Source organism: Harpia harpyja, chromosome 3 (genome assembly GCF_026419915.1).
Source record: "Harpia harpyja isolate bHarHar1 chromosome 3, bHarHar1 primary haplotype, whole genome shotgun sequence".
NCBI lineage: Eukaryota > Metazoa > Chordata > Aves > Accipitriformes > Accipitridae > Harpia > Harpia harpyja.
In genome coordinates this window covers 49,300,924-49,326,305 of record NC_068942.1, presented here as the reverse complement: position 1 = coordinate 49,326,305, position 25,382 = coordinate 49,300,924, and the positions used below count along the sequence as shown (strand labels likewise).

Sequence of the window (25,382 nt, the reverse complement as noted above, 5' to 3'; positions counted from 1 at the left end):
TTTATCTTTAAAAAGCATGATGAAGATGCCAAGTAAGAAACCAAAGTACTGAAATAACATATGGATAGTACCATCCATTTAAATGAAACTGTAGAGAAGAAAGGTATTGCTATTTTTCAACAACGTGGTGTCAAAACCCACAAGCAGCATGCTTTACAGTACTACATCAAAAAACATAGGACTTTTATGAACACTGACTCAAATTCACATTTAAAGAGGAAAAGCAACATGGAAGGTATTTCCACATTAAGTTAGGCAATAACTTCATTATAAACCAAAGAATTAATGCTAACTGAGAAGATCCTCAAGCAAACAAAACATGTACCAGAAAATTATCTACAGCTACGTGAATGAATGAACAAAACAAACAATATCAAAACCACAGACGGTGCCTGTGGATACTCACATCCACATGCATAGGAACTGTGATGGTAACTGTGGAGGAGAAAGGAAACTGCCACAGAAAATGACAATCCAGTATTTTTTTTTAAATTGCAAAAAACAGATAACACAAATATATTTACCAAGCAAGACCCCATTTCTTTCACAGACAATGAGACCTGGATTCCCTTTTAAGTGATTTAAGCAATTGTTTCAAGCAACTTGTTAATAAAAGATAAATAAAACCAAAAACTAATGTGATGTCAGAAATGGGTTTCATCCAGGTTTTGCCATCATTGGCTTCCAAACAGGTCCTGTACATGCAATGTTAAGTGGAAAAGTTCACTAGATTTCAAATTCGTATATATTCTGTCTTTAGCCTAATTCTGTTTCTAAATCAGATTTTAAAATTGCTAAAAATTACCAGTCTAGTAATCTGTTTAGCTCTTGGGTTTTATTAGCATTTTTTCTAGCAGTCTAGTTTTGCTAAAATAAAGTTTCATCTTATTTTATTGTTTCCAGGTATTAATAAAATTTCACTAGTATTACCTTTATACTCCTTTTGAAGTGTATATGATTGCAGCCAGGCAGGTTGCATGCATGTAAACAAAACTAACAGTTTGTTAGATACACAGTATTAATAAAAGAAATGCATATTAACCTACTAAACATACACTATGACACTAGGCTAGAACAGGTGAAGTTCTCAAGTTAAGATACATGTTTGTTCTATGTAAAACTTAACTGCATTTTAACTCAGAAACGTTGTAGTTCACTCCTACAGATGTGCAATTGGATCCAATATGGGGTGTTACTGAGGCTGTTGAGTCTATGCATGTCACTTAAATAAAATTCAAACCATGAAAAAAGTTTTGATAACGTTTACAAAATTGACTTAAACATCTTAATGTATTTTTCCATTTAACTACAATACTGAATGCCAAAATGTTAGTAGATGACTCTCTAAATATTCAAGATATTTAACAACGTATTTGAGGTTCCTTTCTCCCCATGCAACACAGCACATTAAAACCAATTTTACTATCGTAATTTATTCAAAGCTTGATTATGAGCAATAGCTGCAAGAAGAAATACAGCATTGTTGATTCATATACAAGCATTTCACTTAACTACATTGGATAATAGCAGTGCTCCTAAAGGAGTATAAAAGCAAAGTGATTAGAAGTCATTACTGTTAATTACCGTTCACTTTACCCTGATAGGGATGAACCTTTTCTGTGCTGAACAAATGGAAAGCTTTTATCTGAAAGTCTGCCAAACTTGGTCAAGGTAGGCACTGAAATAAAGTGTCAGTGACCAGTTCAAAACAACAATAACAAAAAAGCAAAACAAAATCTAAGGATGTATCATCATCCAATTAGTGAGATTCAGTTTTTAAACAGGAAAAGGTTCGAAGGGAATGAGTAAAACTGGAAACTCATACTTCACATTCTGCAATCTCACTGATAAAAGGAGGAAATGTGTGTTTATCAAACTTGCTGTGAGTGCACGGTTCATTTGGCGTCCTGTAAACAATGCCTGGCTGCCCATTTCCAAATGCATGTGAGAATCTTGCAAGCCAGAACATCATATTCAGCAGGCAAGGTCACACTAGAGATGCCCTGGAAATGGGAAATTAGGAAAACCTGGCAATCAGAGGTTTAAAGCTGACCAGAACAAGCCCTCGGGCTTGCTTACCATCTTTCACCACCAGCCTGACTGTCTCTGCTTATTCAATATTAACACAACAAGACTGAGAATGAGTGAAAACAACTCCACACACCTAACAGGGAGAAATACAGTGATTTTTTGTTTACATAAAGCTCAACATTTCTCACGGTAAGAAACTACCTCAAAGATGTTGCTCAAGATCCCTTTCTGGAAAAAAAATTGATCCTTCCTGAACAGTTCAGATGAGACATGGAGAATGACAGGCATCCTGTTGATTAAAAAGAAATTCCTTGTTCCCATCTCATTTTAAAATTCAAACTAAAAAAAACCCTAAACAAACCCTGTCTTGTGAATGGAACAAGATACATTATTATTATTTTTACACTGCTTAAAACATTGCCAACTATGCAATTAATTCCTACCCTCTTCCCTTAATTCACACTCTTATTCACTGCTGATGACAATGGTCATCCCCTAGCTGGAGGAAGCTACAGAGCTCTGCTCCAGAAGTAATTAAAAGAAAAAATAACAAGTCAAAAAAAGAATCATTGAACATGATGAGTGCAAAGGGACAATTCAAATTCTCACAGATAAAGATCTAGTCATTACAAAAGGTAGAAGAACTTAGCCTATGCCGCATGAAAAACCACAGAAAATATTTTGTCTCAAAAAAAAATACCTTACTTAATGAAGAAGCACGGTTATTTATTTCTTGTCAGTGTAGGTAGACATTTCATACAATTTCTAAAAGTTCACATTTAACTTTCACGTCTAAAGGCAAAAAGAAGTGTGCTAAGAGATATGGTCTCCAAATGCTCATCAGATCAACATGAGTAGTAGAGGGCCCAAGAAATAAATTCCATTGTTTTATCTATCACTGTTCCCTCTAACTGGGCACTGAAGAATTTTTAGGATGTTTTTTCAATACTGTTGTTATAATTTCACTTCCTGTACATAAATTCTGTTTCAATTGCTGAATTTTATATATAAAGTTAATCTATCAAAATATCAAGGGCACAGTAATATTGATTTGCAATAATCTTAAAATATAGGGGGAAAAATTACAGAGGAGTGATTATTTTGGAAATTCAGCATAAAGACAAATATAATTCCTATAATTTAATCTTTTCTAAAAATGTTGAGAAATATACCTTTGATGAATTAGTCTATACATCTACAAATAATTCAAATCATAATAGGGAAAAGATAAGATTTTCTTCAACTGAAAACATGGGAAATGATGACTAGAACAGAACTGTTCTGCACACTTCTGAACTCTTTGAATCCCATCAGTGAGAGAGGGAAGCTACCTACTTTGTCTGAACTTATAAACTGCAAAAATAGTTTGGTGAACAGCATGCTGAGGTCCTCAGATTACAGATTCTTGAAGTCAATCAGGATTCCACAACTAATATTTAGATCTTTATTTATTATTCTACAATCTAATATTTAGATGTTTAAGACTCAAGAAAATCTGCAAACCTTAATTGTATGAGTTAAGAGTACACTATTAGTCTTTACCATATAAATACTACGACTGAAGTCATGGGGACTATGGAGAGCTGATTAAAATAGACACCTAAAAGCCAAATTACTACTTCTAAATACTTTACTGTTTATTTTAAACACATTTGATAACAGTGAAGACAGAGAAGCAATGCCTGCAGTAGAATATTACATTCCATTTATTAATGTATTTTTTCCTGATGAGAGCATCTAGACGTTTGGCTGTACAAAAGCCACAGAAAGTCAGCCATCAGAGTGAATCCGAGAACTCATTTTACCCATTGACTACAGCAGCTAAGTTCTGGAGAAGGGTGAAAGGAAAACTTCCTTAGCATGGAAGACTATTACTAATAATGAGGAACTGAAAGCTTTATCTTCTGTGAGGGAATTAATCCCTGTCCAAAGGCCACAGAATAACCTTGTATTTCATCTACTCATCTCAAACCCTGAAGAACTATTTCCTGAAGAACTCCAAGTCTTAGGGAGTTTCACTGAATAATGATAGTACCTAAGTTACCCCTATTCCAGCTGAACCTGCACAGCCAAAGTACTTTGTCTGAGACAAAATATAATCTTAAATAACACCTACAATTACACAGCTATTGCAATTTTAACTCTCAGACAGAAATACCTCCTGTCTTCAGTAAACATCAGTCTGGGTCCATTTCAAAAATCATGATCCTGTCCTTTAAAAAAAACTATTAAATACAGGAGTCACACCATATTAGTAAGCTCTTTGTTGCTGTAACTAAAAACCATGTTACTTCTTCTTAGTGACTGAGTTATAAGATCACTGCTCCAGAACGTGACAATATTTTAGAAAATAAATTTTCTTTCTTTCCCCTTCCATGTGACTGATAAAATGAAATAGTGCCACAAGCAAAGGCTGTTGTTATTCAAGTGTTTCATACATCCAATATATTCAACATCAATTCTTATTTTTCAGCTGATGGTCAATGGGTGATAGCACAATTAATAATCCTTCAGTCCTGAGATCCAGTATATTAATTTCTTTCAATTGTACTCTTTGCTTTTTTGTAAGCTTGCAGGTTCTGAACCCACAAAGTGCACCACAAAAAGAATTCTGACAGAAATAACATGTTAAAACTGAAAATGCACTGAAAATGAACTTGCATGCTTTATAATAAACACAGGGAAATATATCACAAAGAAACTATAAATAGAATCAACTTTTTAAATACTAATTTCAAGAAACTCAAGTAATGAAAAATGTTACTGAAAAAGATGATAAAAAAGTTTTTTTCTTCTAGCTGTTTTTTCAAGTTCAAGAATTCTACAAGTTACTCCAGCAGTGGAAACTTACCAAATAAAGGCAAAGCCTTCACAGAGCTGAGGAGATAAGGCAAGAAACTTGGAAGAGGACAGAACTGTCTACTGAAACCCAGAACTAACATTAATTGTCTTGCATTGGTTTGTATAGTCTGGAAGCTGCTACAACCACTGCCCTAAACAAAAGTTTAGCCATAGTTCTGTGAGATACAGAAAACAATCCAACATTCAACCCATCTAACACCACTTCTGCATGCGCTTGCATAAAACATCAATGTATTATTTGGACAAGATCATAATTACATTGAAAAGGAGAGAAAGCAGTTAAATATGCCTATATTGAGAAGTATGTTGTAGGAAAGTTTCATAAAAATGCCTCCATGCTCCAGCCTTTCCAACCACTAAAGGGAAAGAAACACAGTTTTCCCACACATTTCCTGGTTTCAAAGACAGCGCCATGATAAAACCCTGAAAGGTAATGCGGATAACTAAGAAACTCTAGTGCTTACATGCTTTGCTCGAGAGATCTCCAATACACAAAGTGACAAACATGGACAAACAAGGGTATCAGTAATCCCTATTCAGTAACATGGAGAGTAGATTAAATTATTCCTTAGAGTTCAGGATTTACATGTCTCAAAGTAAATATTCTACTACCAGGTGAGGACTGCATAGTAAGATACATTTAGACATCATATAAATAATCTAATATGTTTCAAAATGTATATTGACTACAGAATCTAAAACAGGGCATTAGGCAACTAAAAAATAAATATAGATTTTCTTCATAGCTATCAATCATCTGCGTTTGTGACAATAAAATTAGCAGGTTTACAGTCATCAGCAGTCAACATCACTTTCTGTGTTCCATGAACTAGAACAAGACTGTCATCCTGGGTTTTCTAGCACTGCAGGGGAATATTTAGCTTTTTAGAAATCTTGTTCTCATAACATTGTTTTTAAAAACATCAAATAGTTGCAAATTCATACTACTTTTTCAAATGCGTTTTGTTTTTATTTTTTACTAGAGAAGTACTTGCAACACAAGTGTTCTTTACAAACGGAAAGTGAGGAACATTATGTGATTTTGATCTAGACACACATTTCCTGTATTCTTGGGCCCAAACCATTTGACAGAAAAACAGAGCTATGTTGGTTTGACCAGTGTTTTGAAATTACGTCCACTCAAGGATGCGTTTTGACAAGGCTTCCGCAAATTCCTCCCCTCCCTTCAACAGAATGCAAATTGAGCTCTCTGTTTAAAACTATTGACATCTGGGGAAAAAAAATCCTAAAGCAAGATCCTCAGTGATTCAGACTTACATAGTAAAGCTACAAAACTGCACTTATAAAAAAATGTGAAAAAATAAAAATAGAAAGCTTTCAAAGTTACTGTTAACACAAAAGAAAAATGTTCATGTCTTTTTCTTAAAACTAGAAAATAAAGTCACAGCTGCTGTAGTTTACGTCCCCCTGATAATTTTGCAATTATTCATCAGAATATGCAAGACTTCTACTGAAATTTTGCACCAGAATTTCATAGATAGGTTTAACTGTAAAGACATGGTTATCCAAAGTCTAACATAAAGGCAGTATATTTTTAATAATTACATCTTTAAAATATCATATAGTGGAATTAATGTTTCTATACAGGAAAGAAATAGTTATTTAGTTCCAGACAACTTGATAACATCTCTTTCAACCATAGTTATAATTATCATGTACAAACTTCCAAAGCAGAAGTTGTCAAGATTTAACATTAGCATTAATTTATGTCAGGCATCCATTTCTCCAAAGACACCAAGAATCGAAAAGGAAGTATCATCTTAATTGCCACTAATCTGCCCATTTTTAATGAAATTGATCAGTAATTTATTATCTTACCCAGTGGCAGAAAGCTGTTAGTACGCAGCTTTAAGAGACAGCATATACTAGCCCTTCTAATTTCTACTACTATCGTGGTTCAAAAATAATTTAAAACTGCTGTACCATATTTCCTTCAATTCCTGTACTGCATGATATGCACATTCCATTTACAACCTCTATGAAGCACTCTAGAGCATAATCATAGAATCATTTAGGTTGGAAAAGACCCTTAAGATCATCGAGTCCAACCGTAAACCTAGCACTGCAAAGTGCCCCACTAAACCATGTCCCTAAGCACCACCACATCTACACGTCCTTTAAACACCTCCAGGGATGGTGACTCCACCACTTCCCTGGGCAGCCTGTTCAGATGCTTGATAACCCTTTTAGTGAAGAAATTTTTCCTAATATCCAATCTAAACCTCCCCTGGCGCAACTTGAGACCATACAGCCTACATGCACTGTTCTCCTGTTTTGTAGTCTCATACTCCAACACAGGTGTATGATCTTGATTTTACTTTAGAGGAACACGACTTCCCTGCCAAAAATGTTTAGAAGATGCAATATTCGACTCCAACATGGTTCAGGAAGCACTGTGCAGTCCAACCACATTCTCAGGTCTTATCTACAAGTTAATTTTTTTTTTAAATTGAACAAAGAATAAGCCTGAAGCTTTTAGGTTAATGAATCTCAATTCTCATTTCAATGGAGGAAAGGGGGCTAGAAAATGTTCAATACGTGAATTGAAGACTCCAAATATCTTTAGCTGAAGTTTCACAAAGTAGCCAACTAGTTTGATCAATAAAATTAAACTTGTATTTACTTTTTTAAAAATAGCAATTAAACCGATTTTGTGAACATTGTATTGTTTCAGTACTGTGCACTACAGTCATCAACACAATTAACTGGAATAGACGTAGCATGTTCATTAAAACTTCATAAAACCCTCTGGAGCCAATGGGAGGTTTTCTACTTGTTTCAATGAGATCTGATTTAATTCCAATGGAAAATAAAATACTACATGAAACATTTTGGAAATGAACAGAGAATAGATTTCAAGTGGTTTAGGAAATACGCCCATTATCTCGCTTTAAAGGGTTTTATAGCTAAAAAGGGTTGATACATGTTATTGCCATTATGTGATATGTTAGAATATACTACCGGGCTACCAGAATCAAAACTATCATTGCAAAATATTCTGTAATACTTTGTGAATGATCTGTGACATACAAACAAATAACAGATTCTAGTTTACAGAGTGTAAGTGTACACAAATGGAAATGTCTAGACAGTACTTTCCGTACACTGATAAATGCACAAGACCCAAAAGATCTCTCATTCCAGTAATGAACCAATGCATTATTTCAAATATGAAACTACATAAAACATTTTATTTATAGATAATTTTCACAACTATGTTTTCTGTAGTATATGCCGAGCACCTGTTACAGGTATTTTCATTAAATAGGAATAAGCTTTTAGCTTGAAATGGGGATTAGTAAGCCTGATTTACACTGGGGAAAAAGGAATAAAGTTATGCTATATATTTACAGTGCCAGGAAGAACAAAGGAATGGAAATAAAACTTGTAAAAGTATTCAATTTTTTTCTCAAAGCTTTCCTTAAACACCAAAGTGGGTAATTTACTTAAATTCATAAATGAGTTAAGCAATATAATTGTCCCAAATTATTTAATTCTTTTCATTCAGCATACCTTAACAAGTTTCATGAGGTGGTAAAGGTCTTCAACCTCATCTTCTTGACATGTGGTATACACTCTTCCAGTATTTACGCTGGTACCCTTTATGAAACCACGATAGAGTGGCAAATCCAATGCATCAGCATATAGGTCAATGGCATGGTGTCCTACTGTCTGATACATATAGCTGTCCAATTCATCAGTCTGCCCTGCCACAATTAAGAAACAATCATATTAGGTACATTATTTCAACAATTACAGATCATCACAATACTACAAAGCACTGACGTTAATATTTTTCGGTTCACAAGAAGATGTTTGGTGACAATAGCTCTATAAACATAAGAGGGAAAAAAAAATACATTTCTCCACCCAACAGACGTATGGAGAGGAAGACAACTGTCACAAACATGCTGCCTGTTTGGAAATTGTGGTGTCTATTTCTTCTTTAGTATTCCTCCCTGCTTCATCCAAAATTCTTGTAACGGTCCAGTTCTGCTCTTATTTATATGGTAATTTTAACAGGAAGATTCCTTTTAAAAATTAAGCTCGAAGTAAAATCAACTCTTTGCTGCTATTTCCTTAACCAGGAGAAAAATTTAACTGAATTTTCTTACAAGCAGTTTGTAGCTAGCAGGTAAGAACAAAACAGCTAAAATGCAGACATCATGGATTAGAATTAAATCTCAAACTATATGATAAGCCATTTATATAGAAAATCTTTCAGATAATTTTTCAAACAGATTGATAAAGCAATACATTATTGGTGAAATCTCCACTTTATTAAAAGCTAACACAGTTCACTGTTCTAATGGTAATTTGTAATACTGGAACTTCTCTTAATTTACACAGACACATCAAGCATCTCTGCTGTATACCTATGTAGCACATCTTGCAAAGAGAAAGGTCTGTAACATTGATCAAGATAACTAATTTGTGATGTAACAATTAGGTCATGTCACATTTGATGCCCTACAACAGATATGCTTTTGCTCAAAATAGGCAAGTCCAAACCCATAATCACAACTCACCAACCTAGACCAGAAGAGTTGATTTAAAAGAAAATTCAGTGTTTTTCAACATACATGAATATGACAAGGTCTTTAAACTGATACTCAGTTCAGAATACACAGTTTCTTTATTAATTGAGACTCTCCAGGCAACAGTGGTACAAGATAAAATAAAATGAATGGCATAGAATCCACTATTGCCTGAAGCACCTCAATTAACTTTCTACAAAATTTCCAACTACATACTTAAAGAGAGCATTTTATGATTTTAATGACAATATTCTACATTTCTGATGTGGATAAATTAGTTTGAAGACAACATATTTCAACAAGATTAGAGATTATTATGTCCTAGCTACCCAGAAAATAAATTGTTCCTGTATTCCCTAGCATTTGCCAGTTCTGCCCATGACTCATTTGTGATGGCAGCTCCCTTTTTCCTTCGCTTTCTGTGTATCTTCCTATCATACAGTTACCAGATATCAAACTTAATTGTTTAACATATGTTGAACAGTTAACCTACGTTAACATACTTTAGCATTCTGCCCTACCAACTGGGAAACAACTCACTTCCTTCTCAAGTCTCACTTCAAGTTCAATTTATACTCTAGGCCAACACAGAAGTACTCAGCACCCTTTTACCTCACCACTGACTTAGACTACCTGAGTTTCTCCTATTCTCTTTCGTAGAAATAAGTCTAGGTGCAGCCTATGAGGAACTGATCAGAAAACTGGTCCAAGCTAAAAGGAATGAAACAGGCAGGAAAAAGAAGTGCATCAAAGTCAATTCCAACCTAGATCAGTTCCTCAATCCAGTTCACAAATGCTGGGCTAGAATAATGGAGGAAGATACACAAGGGTAAAAACAAATGAGCAGCAGCAAAACTGCGTATTTTTGGCAGCTGGAATGGCTTATGCCAGTTTAAAGCATTTCTAGAAACACAGTGCTTGTTTTGTTTGATGATATCCTCTACCACCTTTTACTATTTGTGCTATTGAACTCACAATCCCTTCGTTTACCACCAGGATATTCATCCTCTCCCTTTTTCAAATGGTGTAAGCCTTTCTTTTACTGATCTTCATCTTCTTCTGTTTTTTTCTCCTTTGAGGAAAAATACATTTAATATGTCTACACAGCATTTTCTTTTTTCTACCTCTTTTCAAGATTTCTAGATTGTCCTTCAATATGCAAAACTATATAAAAACACATAAAGGAATTTAATTCAGGCACAGCTGTGCCTCCATTGTTTCTAATATATAAAAAAATCTCCTATAAGAAATGTGGCTTTCATACCTGTGTTTTCAGCAGGTCTTAAATTGGCTAGAGCAACAATCTGATGCCCAGCGGCAACACACTGCATCATATTATAACAGCTGTCTTTCCCACCACTGTAACAAAAAGAAAATAGTGGCAATTAAAAGTTCTGATAAAAGTTTTAGCTCCTTATGACTTTTGCCTAACTACTTAAAAATTAGCATCATCAGAGCTGGTTATAAAGTTTTGAAATAAAAAAAAAAAGGTTGCAAAATATTAGCAGTAGGAAAAGGATGATTTCACCATGCAACGTTTACTATATATGTATAGTGCCTACGTACAGTATCCATAAAGCACATATCCAGTTCTGTATCTTATTACTAATCTGAGAGATTCCATGAAGAACAGCCACTTACACTGGAATCCCTTCAGAACAAGGACTGTCTTCTACTCCAGAGATTAATTACTCTGTACTCATTACTAGATAACTTGGATTAAAAAAACAGTATCTGCTCCACAGAGTTGCTAGCATTAGCAGTCTTTTTAAATGAAGACTGTCATGTCAGGAATAACATTTATCCTTCATGGGATACTTTGCCTAAAGTTTCGACATTTTAAACGTACTTCCCATTCTCAAAGGCTGTAATTATTACAGGCAGTAGGTTCAGTTGACACTGACAAATTTTTTACTGTATATAAATGCAAACAAAAATAATTACTGCTGATTAAAAAAATAGAAAAATAAACAGAAATAAATCTTCTCTGAGGCCAAGAGATGATACTCTAATACAGAAAATACAATTAATTTTGATATTTATTCACAATCTACCGGAACCTTTTCCACTATCGGTGAGGAAAGAATCCTGCTCTCCTGGTGTAACTGAAATATAGTATTTTCATGGATTATAATCACTGTCAAATGAAATATTACAGTCTAACAATAAAACTAAGAGTGCTCTAGAATACACACTGCTTACAAAATCCACGTTTAGACTCACAGCCTTCAAACAACAACTGCAGGTGGAGATTCTGTGCAGCTTCTTTAAATGCCAAGGCACAAAAACCAGTCCAGGGCAGGAACTGGAACAGAGATCTAGACCAGCTCTGTAAAACTGTGTCTTGCCTCACAGGCACTGAGACGTGGACAGGAGAACAGATAGCACAAGCAGTCCTTGCTACAATAGACCGGTGGTTTCCTTGTGACCACCCTATTACTAACAAACTTCTTCAGCATTTCCAACGTGAAGTTCCCACTTTTATCTAGCCCTCTATGCAACAGCTTGAAAGTGCATTACAGGAATGTAACCATACAGCTATTCCCCTCAATTTCTGCTTTTATCCATGCTAAAATGCTGTATGCTGGCCTTAATTTGCTGTATAATGCAAACCTAAAGTAGAAATAGTATAAATAACACGGCATCCCTTCGTACTTAACAGATTTTCGTAGAGCGGTTGCTTATGTTTCAGTGCTATAAAAGTAAATACAAATATGATAATAGATTCCTAATTTGAGGTTCCTCTACCTGACATTATTCTCATGCATACCTACAACTTTCTTCTAACCTACCTATGGACAAAAAAGATTTAAAAAAAATCATATGTTCATTAATTCTGGACACTGTGCTTGATAGCTTGAAAATGTAGATAGTATTCACTTCATAATGTGAAATTTCAGGCTTAACAGAATCATAATGAGACAAAGGCTCTTTTTGTTCTGAATGACTTCATTCTAAAAAATAAAAGCCTCCCGCTAGTTCTGATTTCGACTCCAAACTCAACTTCAGAAAAAAAATTATACGACAGTAGATAATTGCCTATGCTGCTTACAGCACTTCAGTATTATTTTTTTAAAAAAATCAAAAATTAAAAGAACACTAGAATAAATCTAGTAATCTTTTCAATTAATTTATAAAAAAAAAGACACGTTAAGACGAAGCTACATTCCAATTTCCCACATTTGACCACCGATTACTTGATCAAAATCTGTAGGGTGCTTACTAGATCACATGCTACTGTACTGTTATTTATTTTCTGTATTACTGTTACCATGGCCCTAAAAACTAACCTTACCAAGAAACAAAATGAAATGGTGCCTACCTACAAGGCTTTCTAATCTAGCTGTAAAACACATGATGGTTAAAACCAATGAAGCCAGACAGCCCATGCTGTGGGAAGAAGGTGGACTCAGCACAGTTGCAGCCTGGCTGTTGTCTAATAGATTGTAACAAAAAAAAAAAAAAAAAAAAGAAAGAAAAAAGCTTTAAGAAGAGAGATGAAGGCAGGTACTGAGGTAGCCTGGGAACTCCTCTCAATTCTCATCACAGGAAAAAAATCATAAGGCCTTTTTGTAGAAAACTAGGAAGCTGGGCCACAGTCAGGGTTAGTTTTGACAATGTTGCAAGTATGTTAACAGGTAGACTTATAAACAAACAAAATACCAGAAGAAAAAAAAAATACGGTAACCATAAAGGTATGGGTCTATAAAAGACTTCTGAGCCAAATTTTTTCTATTGACAACTGTAACCATTCACAGCAAGAAAATTCTGGAAGAATTAAAGAGTTGGAAAACATCGTATTTCTGGTAGAAGACTGGCTTTGAAATGTCCATGATTTAACACAAAACACAATACAGGGTTTACCCCATAAATACCACCTTAAAGCAAGACTATCAACTTTAAGTGTGGCCAACATTTTAGAAGAAAAACAGGTTGAAGTAGTTTTATATATAATCCTGACCTTTTCCAAAGTAAGAAGCACTTTTCAAATACTTTCTTTCCCTCTGATCTTTGAGGCTAGGTCTGTTACAAAGATTTCAGACACTTTGATGTCTCTTTAAAACTCTTCTTAAAACTACTACTGAAACTAAATCCATCCTTGTAAAATTTCCCATTAAAATGGCAATTGTGTTAGAAACCTGGTTTTAGGATTTTATTTCATCCTGCCTTTTAACACATTCCTCTGTTTAGAGAATATCTAAATAAATAAACGTGGAAGACAAAAATCTTATCTATAAAACAAGAAAAAGCACCAAAGCTGATTTTCCTACTCTGTATTTAAGCAACTCTTGAAAAACGTAGATAACATTTGCTGTATTTTTTCCTCTTTAGGTAATGTTTGTAATGATTTGCAATTGTTGTGGCCCAACCCCAATTTCAGCAAGGTTTGCTATCAGACATTGTCTGAGAGAATTTAATACATTAAATGTTAAGACTTCAGTAAATAATTACTGCACCCAAAAATAAAAATACACTGCTCACATCCACACAATCCTTTTCCATTTACAAGTTTCCTAGCTTGTTGTTTTTTAATTAACTATTATTTCTCAACAAAAGGACACACCTGTCCTTGTTAGAAAAAGAAAATGTTAATCTCTTTCTAAAAAACACACAAAAAGCCAGTCACAGTACAAGAACTGCGGAAACTGACAAAAAGCGGCAGGAGCGTGGGGGGAGCAAATACAGCCGCCCCTGACAGATAGGGCTGTGTCCCAAGTGCAACTATTCAAATGAGTGAGCTTCATCTTTTTAAAAAACGAGCAAAATGAAATCTCTCTCAAAAGACACACTAGAAAAATCTATCGTTAAGAGTTCAGAAAATTTATCCTAGGAGAGCTTAAGATATGTGGAAAGGAAAAGCACCTGGAAATTCAACTGCAAATGAGCAGAACCGCCCGTAAGTGCAGGGCATGCGGCAGAGGCTCTGCACCCCCGGGCCGCAGCTGCTCCCCGCAGCCGCCTCCCACCACCACACGCCGCCGGCTCGGGGCCCTCCCGCCCCGCAGCCCGGCGCCCTCCGCACTGGGGACGGGCTAACTCGGGAGACCGGGATATCGGGGAGCAGGCGATCAGGGAAAATAATTTCGGGTGTTGTTTTTTGGTCTGGCTTTTTGTTTGATTTGGTTTTTTTTGTCTGGTTTTGTTTTTTTTTTAAACAAACACGAGCAGTTCTTGACCCTCCCGGGAATAAGGGAAAAACAGAAGAGAAACTGTTGCGGCTTTACCCTGCGCACAGGCAGCGAACGCCTCAGCCCGGCACTCGCAGGCAGGCAGGCAGCCCGCCCGCCGCCCCGCGGGCTGCAGCAGACCGAGAGCCGGCAGCCGGCTGAGAGGAAGAGCCCGCCGGAGCGGCACCGCTCCGCGCAGCGGAGGCGGGGGTGGCCGGCAGGAAACGCACGGGCGGGAAGCGCCGGAGCAGGAGGGTCTCCCAGGCGGCGCTGGGTGGAGCGCGACCCCCGGGCTGCTCCCGAGCGGGCGGGCGGGCGGGCGGGCTCGGCCTCTCCCCGCGCCCTCCCTCCGTCGCAAGCCTCCGCCTGCGAGCCGCCCCTCGCTCGCCCACATGGGCGCTCCCTCAGCCCGTTACCTGATCAAAGCCACTACTCTCATGTTGCTCACGGGCCCGGGGGGCGGTAACGCGAGCAGGGAGGTGCGTGACAGCTGCGAAACGCAGCGGGGAAGCAGCCCGCCTGTCCCAGCCACCCTGGGCCGCGCACGCCGCCGGCTCCTCCGTTGCTACCTACCGCTCGGCCGCCTCCCCTCAGTGGACCCTCCTCCCGGGGCAGGCCGGGAGACTGCCTGAGCGGCCGGGAGGCGCGGCAGGCCGCTGCCGCGCCGGGGAGAGGCAGGCTGCGGCTGGCGCGGCCCTGCCAGCCCGCCGGAGCGGCGGAGGCCGGGCGCGGCTCAGCGGAGGGCGGGGTGGGGGGCGCGGCCGCGGAGGCAGCGCGCGGGACGCCTATGGAGGGCAGGGCGGCCGCGCTGGTAGGGCCCGGGCGGGCCGCCGGCTGCCGGGGTTGCTGTGGGAGGCGGGCGCCGCCGCGGGGTCGCCCCAGCGTTCCTGACGCCTGCCCCTGCCCGCCTTTTTCCTCTTGCCTACTGCGAAGGGCAGCGGACCTGTTCTGAGCGACGGCTGTGTAGGGAAGGGGGCCGACCGAGTGAGGTGGCCGGTCCGTCCCCTTCCCCTCGGGCGACTGCCGGGGGGACTGTGGGGCGTAGTCGCAGCCCGCTTTCACTGCGGCCCGGGGCAGGGAGGCCGGCGGGGCCCGCTGTGCGAGGAGGAAGTGCCGCGGGGCTTCAGCAATCGCCACGGGCCAGCCGTAATTGCGGCTGCGGGAGCCGGAGCCCGGCGCGGCCGCTCCTTAGGGAAGCTGCTCGGCGAACCGGGAGGCGCCGGGTGCTCGCCCGGTGGCCGGTGGCCCGCAGGCCGGTTGCGGAGCGGTGGGTGAGAGATCGGCGCTCCCTCGCCCCCCCCCCCCCCTCGACCGCCCGGGGGCTGATGAAGGGAGCCCCTTCCGAGTCGCCGCAGTGTCCCCCAGCAGCCCGTGTCGAGGGGCCGGAGTGGGGGGCGAGCAGGGTGGATGCGGAGAGCAGGCTTCCCGGCTGCCTCACTGGAGGCCTCCGTGCTTGCCTGTGAGCGCAAAACGTCCACCTGAACCCTCGAGTTCAGCATCTGCAGACCAAAAATCTAATCTTGTCATCTGATCCCTGTTTGCTGTTACGCATACGACAGGCACCACTATAGGTTTGCAGGCTGAATCGACAAAAAGCTTTACCCAGGTGCCCAGTCTCTGGATCCAAGCAAAATTTACCTGTGGGTTAGTTCTGCCGATTAAACCGTATCACTAGACTAACTTTAAGAGTTACACCACCAGATAAAACCATCGCTGGGGGTATCATGGCAGTGTTTTAAGCAGCGGTCTGAGGACCTACCACTCTCCAGGCTTTGATTCGAAGGGGCTGTGGGCCCAAAAACAGGGACAAGAAACCACTGGTGTGCTGTTGGTTGCTCACCCTCACTGGAGCCTGGTGTGCAGGGTCAGCTGGACAAGTGCCAGTGCCTCAGGGTGAGCCTCGGTGCTGCCCCGCTCGGTGTCGTCATATGCGGTGCCACCACTGGTGACTGTGACCCAACCTGTAAATTGGCAGTGACCAGGAACGCTGACTCATGGTTCCTCTTGAATTTAGTTGCAGCAACCAGTGCAGCTAACATAAAAGGCTTTGTTCATCAGGGCTGGGATGAAGGGTATGCTTTATGCATTGCGAGTGCTAACTTATCAGTCCCCTGTAACATCACATTATACAATGCTATATAACAATCTGTAACAATCAGGCCTCACAAGTCTCTGAAAAACAAGTTCCTTGCTCACAAATTGTTGGGTCCGAAGATCCCAGGAAGAGAAAAGATGGAAGAAAATAGAGAAGAAAATATTCTAAGAAAAAGCATTTTGTTTATAGCAATAAATGTGCCAAAATAAATTCCTAGTGAGACAGATATGTAAGATTTTTTATGTACAGCTCATGAAACAGTTTGAAAGACCCCCCCCCCCCCCTTTTTTTTTTTTAGATTATTTGAGTCTGCACATGATTTGTACAGTAAGTCACTGGAACTTGTAAAATAGGAGTGGATAATTATGGGCAGATATGAAGGTGATGATGCCTTCCTAAATACACTTCTGGAAAGTTAAGCAGTGGCAATCATTATAAAACTTATTTGATAAGTAGTTGTGAAGAGGTAGTAATCATAACATGGATTTTTCTGCATAGGAGTAATTAGAAAAAGCACATGTTTTAAAAAGTAAACCCTCAGTTCGTGCTTTGGCCATCACAGGCCAGCAGTTAGGAGACAAAATATTTGACTTACATTGGAATTACTTACAGGACAGTTGGATTTCCTTTTAGTTCAGTGACAATGACTTAACGCGTAATTCTTAGAAAGCTTTTTCTGCTGTTCAAAACATCTTGGATGACTGAAGGAGGGTTACTTAGATGTGAAATTCTGATGAAAGGGCAGGTATTTTGGTAGGGGGTTGGGGCTTCTTTTTTTGGCTCAGAAAGGTAACGGAGGCCTGTTCTGAATTAAAACTGTAAATCCAGTGTACTCAGAGATTTTAGCAGAGATTACTAAATTGAATGAAGCAATACTGCGTAGTACATGAACAGGTAGAAAATAACCACACCTCTGAGGAAAGGCAGAACAAAGGTATTTGATTTATTGCAAAAAAAAGAAGAAAAAAAAAAAGAGGAGGGTTTTTTTAATCGTATATCACCTCTGTCTTTTCTGGGTTTGAATGAAATATTTTTATTTTTTATTACCACAAGAAAGAATAATTCAGCTAGTAGTTGTGAACACTTAAGAGATGCTCATTTACAATGCTTAGCAATGATACATGGAAAGCCTAAAAATCATGTACATAAGTTATTCTGCTGCTTTGGAAAATGGAGAGGCCATAAAATCAGTAGCTTTAATCATACAGCTTTATAACAAATATTCAAAGACTTGTAAATCCCTTTTCTAAGTAGAATTGTTAGAAGATCTGGAAAAGAGAATAATTCTGAAGTCCCCTATTTTCTCAAAGGTCTGTTATTATTAATCTATTCTGATACAATGTTGCTGGTTTTTTCAGCAGATGGTTCTATTGCGTTCAGTTTTACAGCTTTCAAAAAACAAATTTCCACTTACGAGTCAGACTTGTTTGAAGTAGAAGTTACATATGACACTGCAGGACCAAAGTCTGCTTCATCTGCTAGTGAGACTGGAATTTTTGCTTCCATTTGATGAAGACATCAGTAGTTATTTGCACAAATAAAAAAGTGGGATTTGGCTCCCAGAATTTGTGAAATATGTCAAAATTGAATTAGTAAAGTGGGGTTTCAAAACAAATCTGTATTTTACCCAAAAAGATGCTGTTTTCAAATTATTTGGAATATATTCAGTGAGAAAATCTGTTCGCTCTCACCTGATAAAATAGCTCTGGTGTAGTGTCACTGCTCTTAAAAGGTTCTGCCATACAACAGTGGACAAAAGACAGTGCATCATCTCTCAAGTTGATTGCCTCAAGACATTCTGCTATACTGCTGCAGCAGCTGAAACAATAAAATCCACCAAAGCTGCCTTTCTTCTCAGGAAAGTACTGGCTAGTTTGTACAGAAAGCCAGCAATGGCTCAGCGCTCCTTTCTCACCCTTTTCTGCCTAGAAAGTTGAAAATAATTATAATGAATTAATATAACTGGAGGAACCTGTCAGAGGATTAAAAAACGCAATGCAGTATCCCTAACGATCTGGAATAGTTAATTAAGTTCTCTTATAAATGAGTTCCAAAAATAACTTACTTCCAGTAAGTTATTCTGAGAAACAGTCACTTTAGCATACCTGAGCTGCAGTGCCTATTAGAAATGGGCCAATTATCCAGTGATTGGCAGTTAAAGGTGAACTAATGAAGTTCTTAATTAAAAGATTTCCTATTATAATCACCAGTAAGTAACGGAATACTGCATATATAAAGCAGACGTAATGTTAGAAGAATATTGCCATTTTGAAACAAAGATTTTGAAAATCTTCTCCTCCTTTGCTTACTGTGCCAAGTCCGAAACAGGAATGTTACGCTTTTCACGGGTGTAGCCGGCAATGTGCCACTGTTGCCCCTCATTAGGGTGTCCTGCTCTGACTCTCCTGCAGTCAGGGGTGTTCCCTCATCTAACAGGTGGCAGAATTTTCGCTGCTGTTAATACCCAAAGCTCTTTACGGGTAACAGAAAAACACAGAAAAATGTAACGCAGAAAAATGATTTGAGATTTTACAGGATACTTCTGTCTTTTTAACCAAGAAACTGGCTGCAGAGTCCCTTTAGCTGCCTGACATCATTGACAACTTCCCCAAATTTTCACCTACTTCACAGTAAACAGGGTATTATCAACTCTTCCATGAGATGTACTGGAATTAAATTTTGGGAAGAAACTTCTGGTTTGGAAGCATGAGATGCATTGACATACTGCTAAAATCTGAATGAAAGGAATTTCTCAGGAGGTGTATCTCCCCATTCGGGTATAGAAGGACTCAAGGTCATTCTGTCTACATTTCAAGCTCGCCAGATATAAAGAGCTTCACTCTGAAAGCTGCATAACCATGCTAACAGTGCATTATGACCAAGATAAAACAGCCTACTAAGATTAGCTTGAACACCTTTGTCACACTGTTCACCTCTTTTTAGACAGAAATAGGCATACAGTGGCTTCAGGTCAATCTCCAGCCATTCACACAGATATGGCCCCAGTGATCAGCGCTGTACGTGAAGGATGACTTGCCGGGCCTATGGGCTTCTTGCTCTTAAGTGCTCCATATAAATACTACTAAAAATGTATACCGCTAATCCTATAGTTCCTAGTTCTGGTAAGACAAGGGTTGTCATTTTCACAGGTGATTTGGCTTGTTTCTGCAGATCTATGAAATCCAGCAACTTTGTCCTCTATATAGCATTCAAGAAGACTTTCAGACCTGTATTTTTTTACCACTACCACAGAAACAATTTAGCCTAAAATAGCATTATATATGTTCTTGACTAATAGGTAATGGTCCTCATATGATGCCAGTTTTTCTAAGCTTATGAAGAACTTACTTACTTAATCTTCATTAATCAATCTACCAATCTTCATTGAGTCAAAAGTATAAAATCAACCTTATAAGGTCAGGCCTCTGTCAAAATGACCAGTCTGTTTCCATTTCCAGCAGGCACTAGCGCAAGGTAAAATGAATATTCACTGGCAGCTGAACAGTTTTTTCACTTGACTAGATCTGTTTTCAGTGTTTGAAATTTTTATTTTATTAGTAAAAGCACTAACATTAATTACCACCAAGAGAAACTGTCAAGTGTGACTGGCAAAATCCATCATTTACCTTATTTCTGTTCAGCTTAATCTGTGGGATTTTAATGTATTTTTCTCCATGTGAAGTCCTTCAGTACTTTCAAGGGGAAAAAAAAACATCTCTGAGCACCTCCAGCTTACCAGAAAGCCTGTAATACCAAAGGAGTTTCTATTCTACATGTATCTATTTTGATTGCAATGGAAAAGTTAAACGTGGATGTTATATTTACAGGTTAAAGATCTTTTATACCCTCCTGTCTTTTTCTCACTTATAAAGAAAAAAAATAGGGTTTTTAGAAATAAACATTTCAATTTTAAAATTTTCATAAGTTTTAAATACAAAACAAATGCGAGAGCTATTCTAACGTTACATTGAAACAAATGCGAGAGCTATTCTAACATTACATTGAAACAAATGTAGATCAGAGATGGGTTTATTGTAAAGTACATGTACAAGATTCAAAACCAAGTCCCTATTATCTAACATGACATCTTTCCTATGAAGCTGTATTAACTGCCAATGAAGACTCTGAAGATGGAAATTTTGGAGCATTTCTGTATGTTAGAGACTATGATCTTCTATTAACCATTCTAGAAGAGAAGAAAAAGATCTTTTAGACTCAATAATCCTTATAATGTGTTCATCACCCAACAACTTTGACTCTAAAGCTATAGGCTTTAATTTATTGGGAGTTAGCCATCTATTTGATGGCTGCAAAACACCCAGGAAAAATGTGGTCATGGATAATAACCCATGAGAACAGAGAGAAATTAGCTATCTAGTTAATGAGGTTAAGCTACAGTATCTTCTCCATCATCATGAGCTAAACCACTGGGATCTTGCAGGCAGAAATGACTGGGATATTTTTACAGAGATGCAGAAATTTAGAGAAACAGCTTTCAAAGAAAAGAGTCAGAAAATTGAACTGGTGTAATGAAAATCTAAAAATGAACTATTGTATATTATTGTGGTGGTATATAATTTGGGATCATTACTTAGTAAATGGTTCTGCGGTTCATCACTGGTTAAGAACATTTGAGTAGGTTAAAGCTGCTGAAGTTTCAGGGGAATAAGCAAACAGCAGCTTTTTTGGCCCATTTGTTTCACTGCAAAAATCTTCCCATACCATAAAATATTTATGACATAGCTTTAAGTAATAAAAAGGACTGTTTTCTCTCCATTCCACTGTTCCTATTCCGTTCAATTTTGCCAGTACAAATAATGTTAATAACTTTAGCAATCAAAACAGTTTTTAACTGTGTCACGTTTAATACTCTTTTCATCTCACAGTCAGATTTTTCAAGAGAGAATTAATCTAGTAAGTATGGAGCTGCTTTGACCTAATTAGCAAAGTAGCGAGCTTAATTTTGAGTGATGGAAAGAAAGCATTTTATCACTGCAAAAAAGCAACAAATCAATTGTAACTTTCAATGTCCCATTGAACTTTATTACATCATGTGTAGTATAAACCACTGACATAATCCACCTCTCATTCTGAGACCTCAAGGAAGGGTGGCTGTGACAGTGCCCTTTGAAATAACATTGAAGCTTCAGCTCCCATGTCAACATCATGCTCTAATCAGTGCAGTCTTTTTTGTTGCAGGGTCTTCCACCTTATAATTGACCCTGACATATGCTATTCACTCTACCCCTTGGCTTTGGACATATAATTCCTGTCATGGTCAATTATTAGGTGATAGAGCCTGCAACCACAGGGACCATTGCTTAAAATCATCCTACACAGTGAGCCCTGAAGTGACCAAGTTCATATCTAACTGCAGGGGAAGAGGGGATCTAGTCTTTGATAAAACTAATATTCTTTTCTCTTCTATATAGAAAAATGTCAATTTCCATCATCCTATATACTTCTGAGACAAATGGTGACAGTGCTATTTCTGAAACAGGTTAAGGAAAAGTACAAAAGCCTTTACCAAACTCGACATACTCTGAAATGAGGAAATTGTCTGTACGAGCATACAGTATGCATAAAAATTAGATTACACTACATTTGAAAGGCAGATGAGAGTTTAAGAGTGACAAGTGGGCAAGTGCTAAATATAAGGGCATGTTACTTCTTTTCCAACACTGCTTTGTCTGTATGCTTTCTTTGATGTTGTTCAAGCTTTGAAGTAAAGAAATACTTTGCCAGAGTCTGAAAGATACTTCCGATTACTATATCAATAAGAACTGATTCTGAACAAAAAGATCTCTTCTAGTTGTCCGTTTGATTCTATAATGCCTCAGAAATTGGGCAAAGGCAAAAACCAGGACACTTGCTCTCTGGTCTTGGTGTAAGCGTTATGATTTTCAAAAACATATGGTTTTGCAGTCATTGTATTACTGCAATAACATTACAGAATCATTACAGCTTCAGGAATAAGAGCTGAGACAAGAGCAGAAGTTTACCATCCATCTGCAGAGATTTACTTGAAAGGCCAGGTTGTGAACCATGGGTTCATTTCACAGATTCTCTGGCTGTAGTCACCTATGCCATAAACCCAGAGGGACAGCTATCCCTTTTTTTTGCTATGTGGACATTAATTTCAATTTGCTAGTTGCCATTGCCTGGTTTGGCTTGTTTATTTGGTTTTTTTGGTTGGTCGGGGGTTTTTTTTGTAAAAGATGAAGGGAATTTTAATAATCTATAGTCTTTTCAGTCATAAATTATTATCTACAGGAATCTTCCACTGTTTTGTTTCACTGTTGACAATTTACTTAATTCTCTTCTACCTAAGCAACCCAGCTCAGAAATAATCCTTAAAAGACCTTTGCAAATCAGCTGAGTTTTACAGGTAATACAAGATGTCATATTCTGAAAAATGAGATTTGATAATATCTTTATTACATATCTTAGCCTGAATAGACAAAGCTCTAATTAACATTCATACAATTATCTAAGTCTTTTAAAATCCCATCTGTACAGTTTGTCTTAATGATGTATATACATAGCGTAACAAAACTAATAAATACCAAGCACATACAATGCAAGTGCTGTTAATTTAAACCATACCTCTGATTAATGATGGGAGTATTCTGAAACTGTTGTACATGTTCTATATTTTAATTGTATAGTTGTCTTAAGACTTGAACACCTTCCTGCTGAAGTACACAGTCCTGCATATAGCTGGGAGCTGTTACTCCAGCAACTGCTGTTACTGTGTGCAGTAGCCAAACAAGTCAACTTTGGAAACTACTGATTTAGCTACATATGGGTGACTTCACTGGAATGCATAACGCAGCTCAGGTGTTTGCAAGACAAACATTTACAGTTACTGAGCCTATTAATATATGCAAACACCAAATTTCCACACCTTCAGAATTAAGAAAAGTGTTGTTCCTAACATACATGCTTTTTATCTACCCTGCACGTATCACATGACACCCTAAACATTATTTCATAGAAGAGTTAACTCAGCTTTCAGCAGTCTGCAGTCTGTGAAGCAAGGAGAATAACTCCTGGCTGGTTTATGGTTTGAAGCATGATTGAATATACTAACAGGGTTCCGTGAAGTACTCATTTCAATATATATAATGTATTTTTAAAATATTTCATCTCTATACAGGTCTCATCCTCTAAATAAGTGGAGCATCTCTATTGCACCTAAGAAGCAGAGGCAGCAGAGCCCAAAAATACTGAGACAGCACCAGTGATCTGAATCTTGGAATTTTATTCTCTGGTCAATAACTTGTTCGTTGCGTGATCATTCATGTGACTTCAGATGCTCTTTGTTTTAGTTTCTCTGTCTGTAAAGTGGGCATAGCTATACCTTGCAGAGTATTTTGAAATTTATAGGGGTTTACAACTGCGTAAGTTACAAAACATTGTAATTTATTACATTATTGTAATAAGTATAAAAAGAAGAGTCTTTTCAGAAACCTTTTAACTCAGTTGTTCCAAAGATCAGTCCCTAACATTTAGATTATGGCAATTAAGGTAAATACTTTCTGTCTGATGAATAAGATTATTTATAATCTTACAAATTTATAAGATTAGCTTATTTTTAATGTTTGTATGCAGGTTCTTCTGGGGAAGTATGCAGGGACATCACAAGCAGTGTTTAAATCTCACCACGGCAACTGATTTTTCTGTGCTCTATCAATAACATATTTGCAGAACTGCCAGATGGGGAGAGAAACTGCAGTGAGAAAATAATGGTCAGGTTTGTAGTACAACAAGAAAAAAGGATCAGACATTAGATACATGATTTTAAAAGCATATTTTGACTAACTTTAAACATTTAACAAACTTCTTAACTAGAAGCTTTGCATTGATCTCTCTGCAAGAATGACAAAAGAAAAAGGTGAGAAAAACCCCATATAGCTAAAGCTGACACAAATCCTAACCAAATACAATTAATACGGAATATAAAAATGGTAAATATTTGGATGATAAATCTTGTGGCAGTGTGGGAGTCAGAAGGTTACTCTGAGCTTTGCAGTAAAGATTTCTAATAGGGTATATCCAGTCTCTCCTTCTTCCATTATGGAGAAGATTGGTAAAAAAGCAGAGCTTTGAAAAATTTGATTCTCGCAGGCTTCTCTGTATACAACAGCATTAAAAACAAACATTTAAAGACAGCAAACTTGCAAAACCTCAGTGCATTTTTTAACCCATTTTCAGGCAGCATTAGATCAACAACAGAAATAATTGCTGTCAGTTTGTACTTTTTGACCAATAATTCTCTGTATTTCCTGCAAGAAACTTGAGTGATGCAAATGACCTTATTTTTACAGCATGCTTTTATTAAATAGTTTATTATTTTGGCAGACTAATAAAGATTTTGGTATTTGCTTTTATTTGCAATAATATTACCACCACATAAAAAAGGATTTTATGTTCTTTTTGAGGAACAAGGAGGATAAAAGTGTTGATGGATAGTGCAACTAAGGCATCAGCAATGAGCTGGAAATGAGACACATAAATATGAAAGCAGAGCTAAGAAAATAGAACTGCACCCTTGGCCTTTCTTAAAAGAACATGCACATGCCATGGTTCATTCATACAGTTACAGAAACTCCTTTTGTTTTCAGTGAGTCAGTGAAAATATGCAAAGACTAAAATATTACTAAG

The 25,382-nt window shown here is 38.0% G+C and overlaps 1 protein-coding gene across 3 annotated transcripts in view; it reads right to left on the bottom strand.

Annotated features, from left to right (window-relative positions):
• The window catches only part of DPH6 (diphthamine biosynthesis 6), a 215,851-nt gene extending 200,523 nt beyond the window's left edge, over nt 1-15,328 (bottom strand). For 2 of the 3 annotated variants that reach the window (XM_052782504.1, XM_052782506.1), the window contains exons 1-3: nt 15,037-15,328; nt 10,717-10,811; nt 8,428-8,621 (exon numbers count right to left, since the gene is read on the bottom strand). In XM_052782504.1, the coding sequence (XP_052638464.1) occupies nt 8,428-8,621; nt 10,717-10,811; nt 15,037-15,059 (312 nt within the window). In that variant the 5' untranslated portion in view covers nt 15,060-15,328. The remainder of the gene's footprint in view (nt 1-8,427; nt 8,622-10,716; nt 10,812-15,036) is intronic. The other variant, XM_052782507.1, reaches the window with a different exon arrangement.
• Between the last annotated feature and the right edge of the window lie 10,054 nt (nt 15,329-25,382).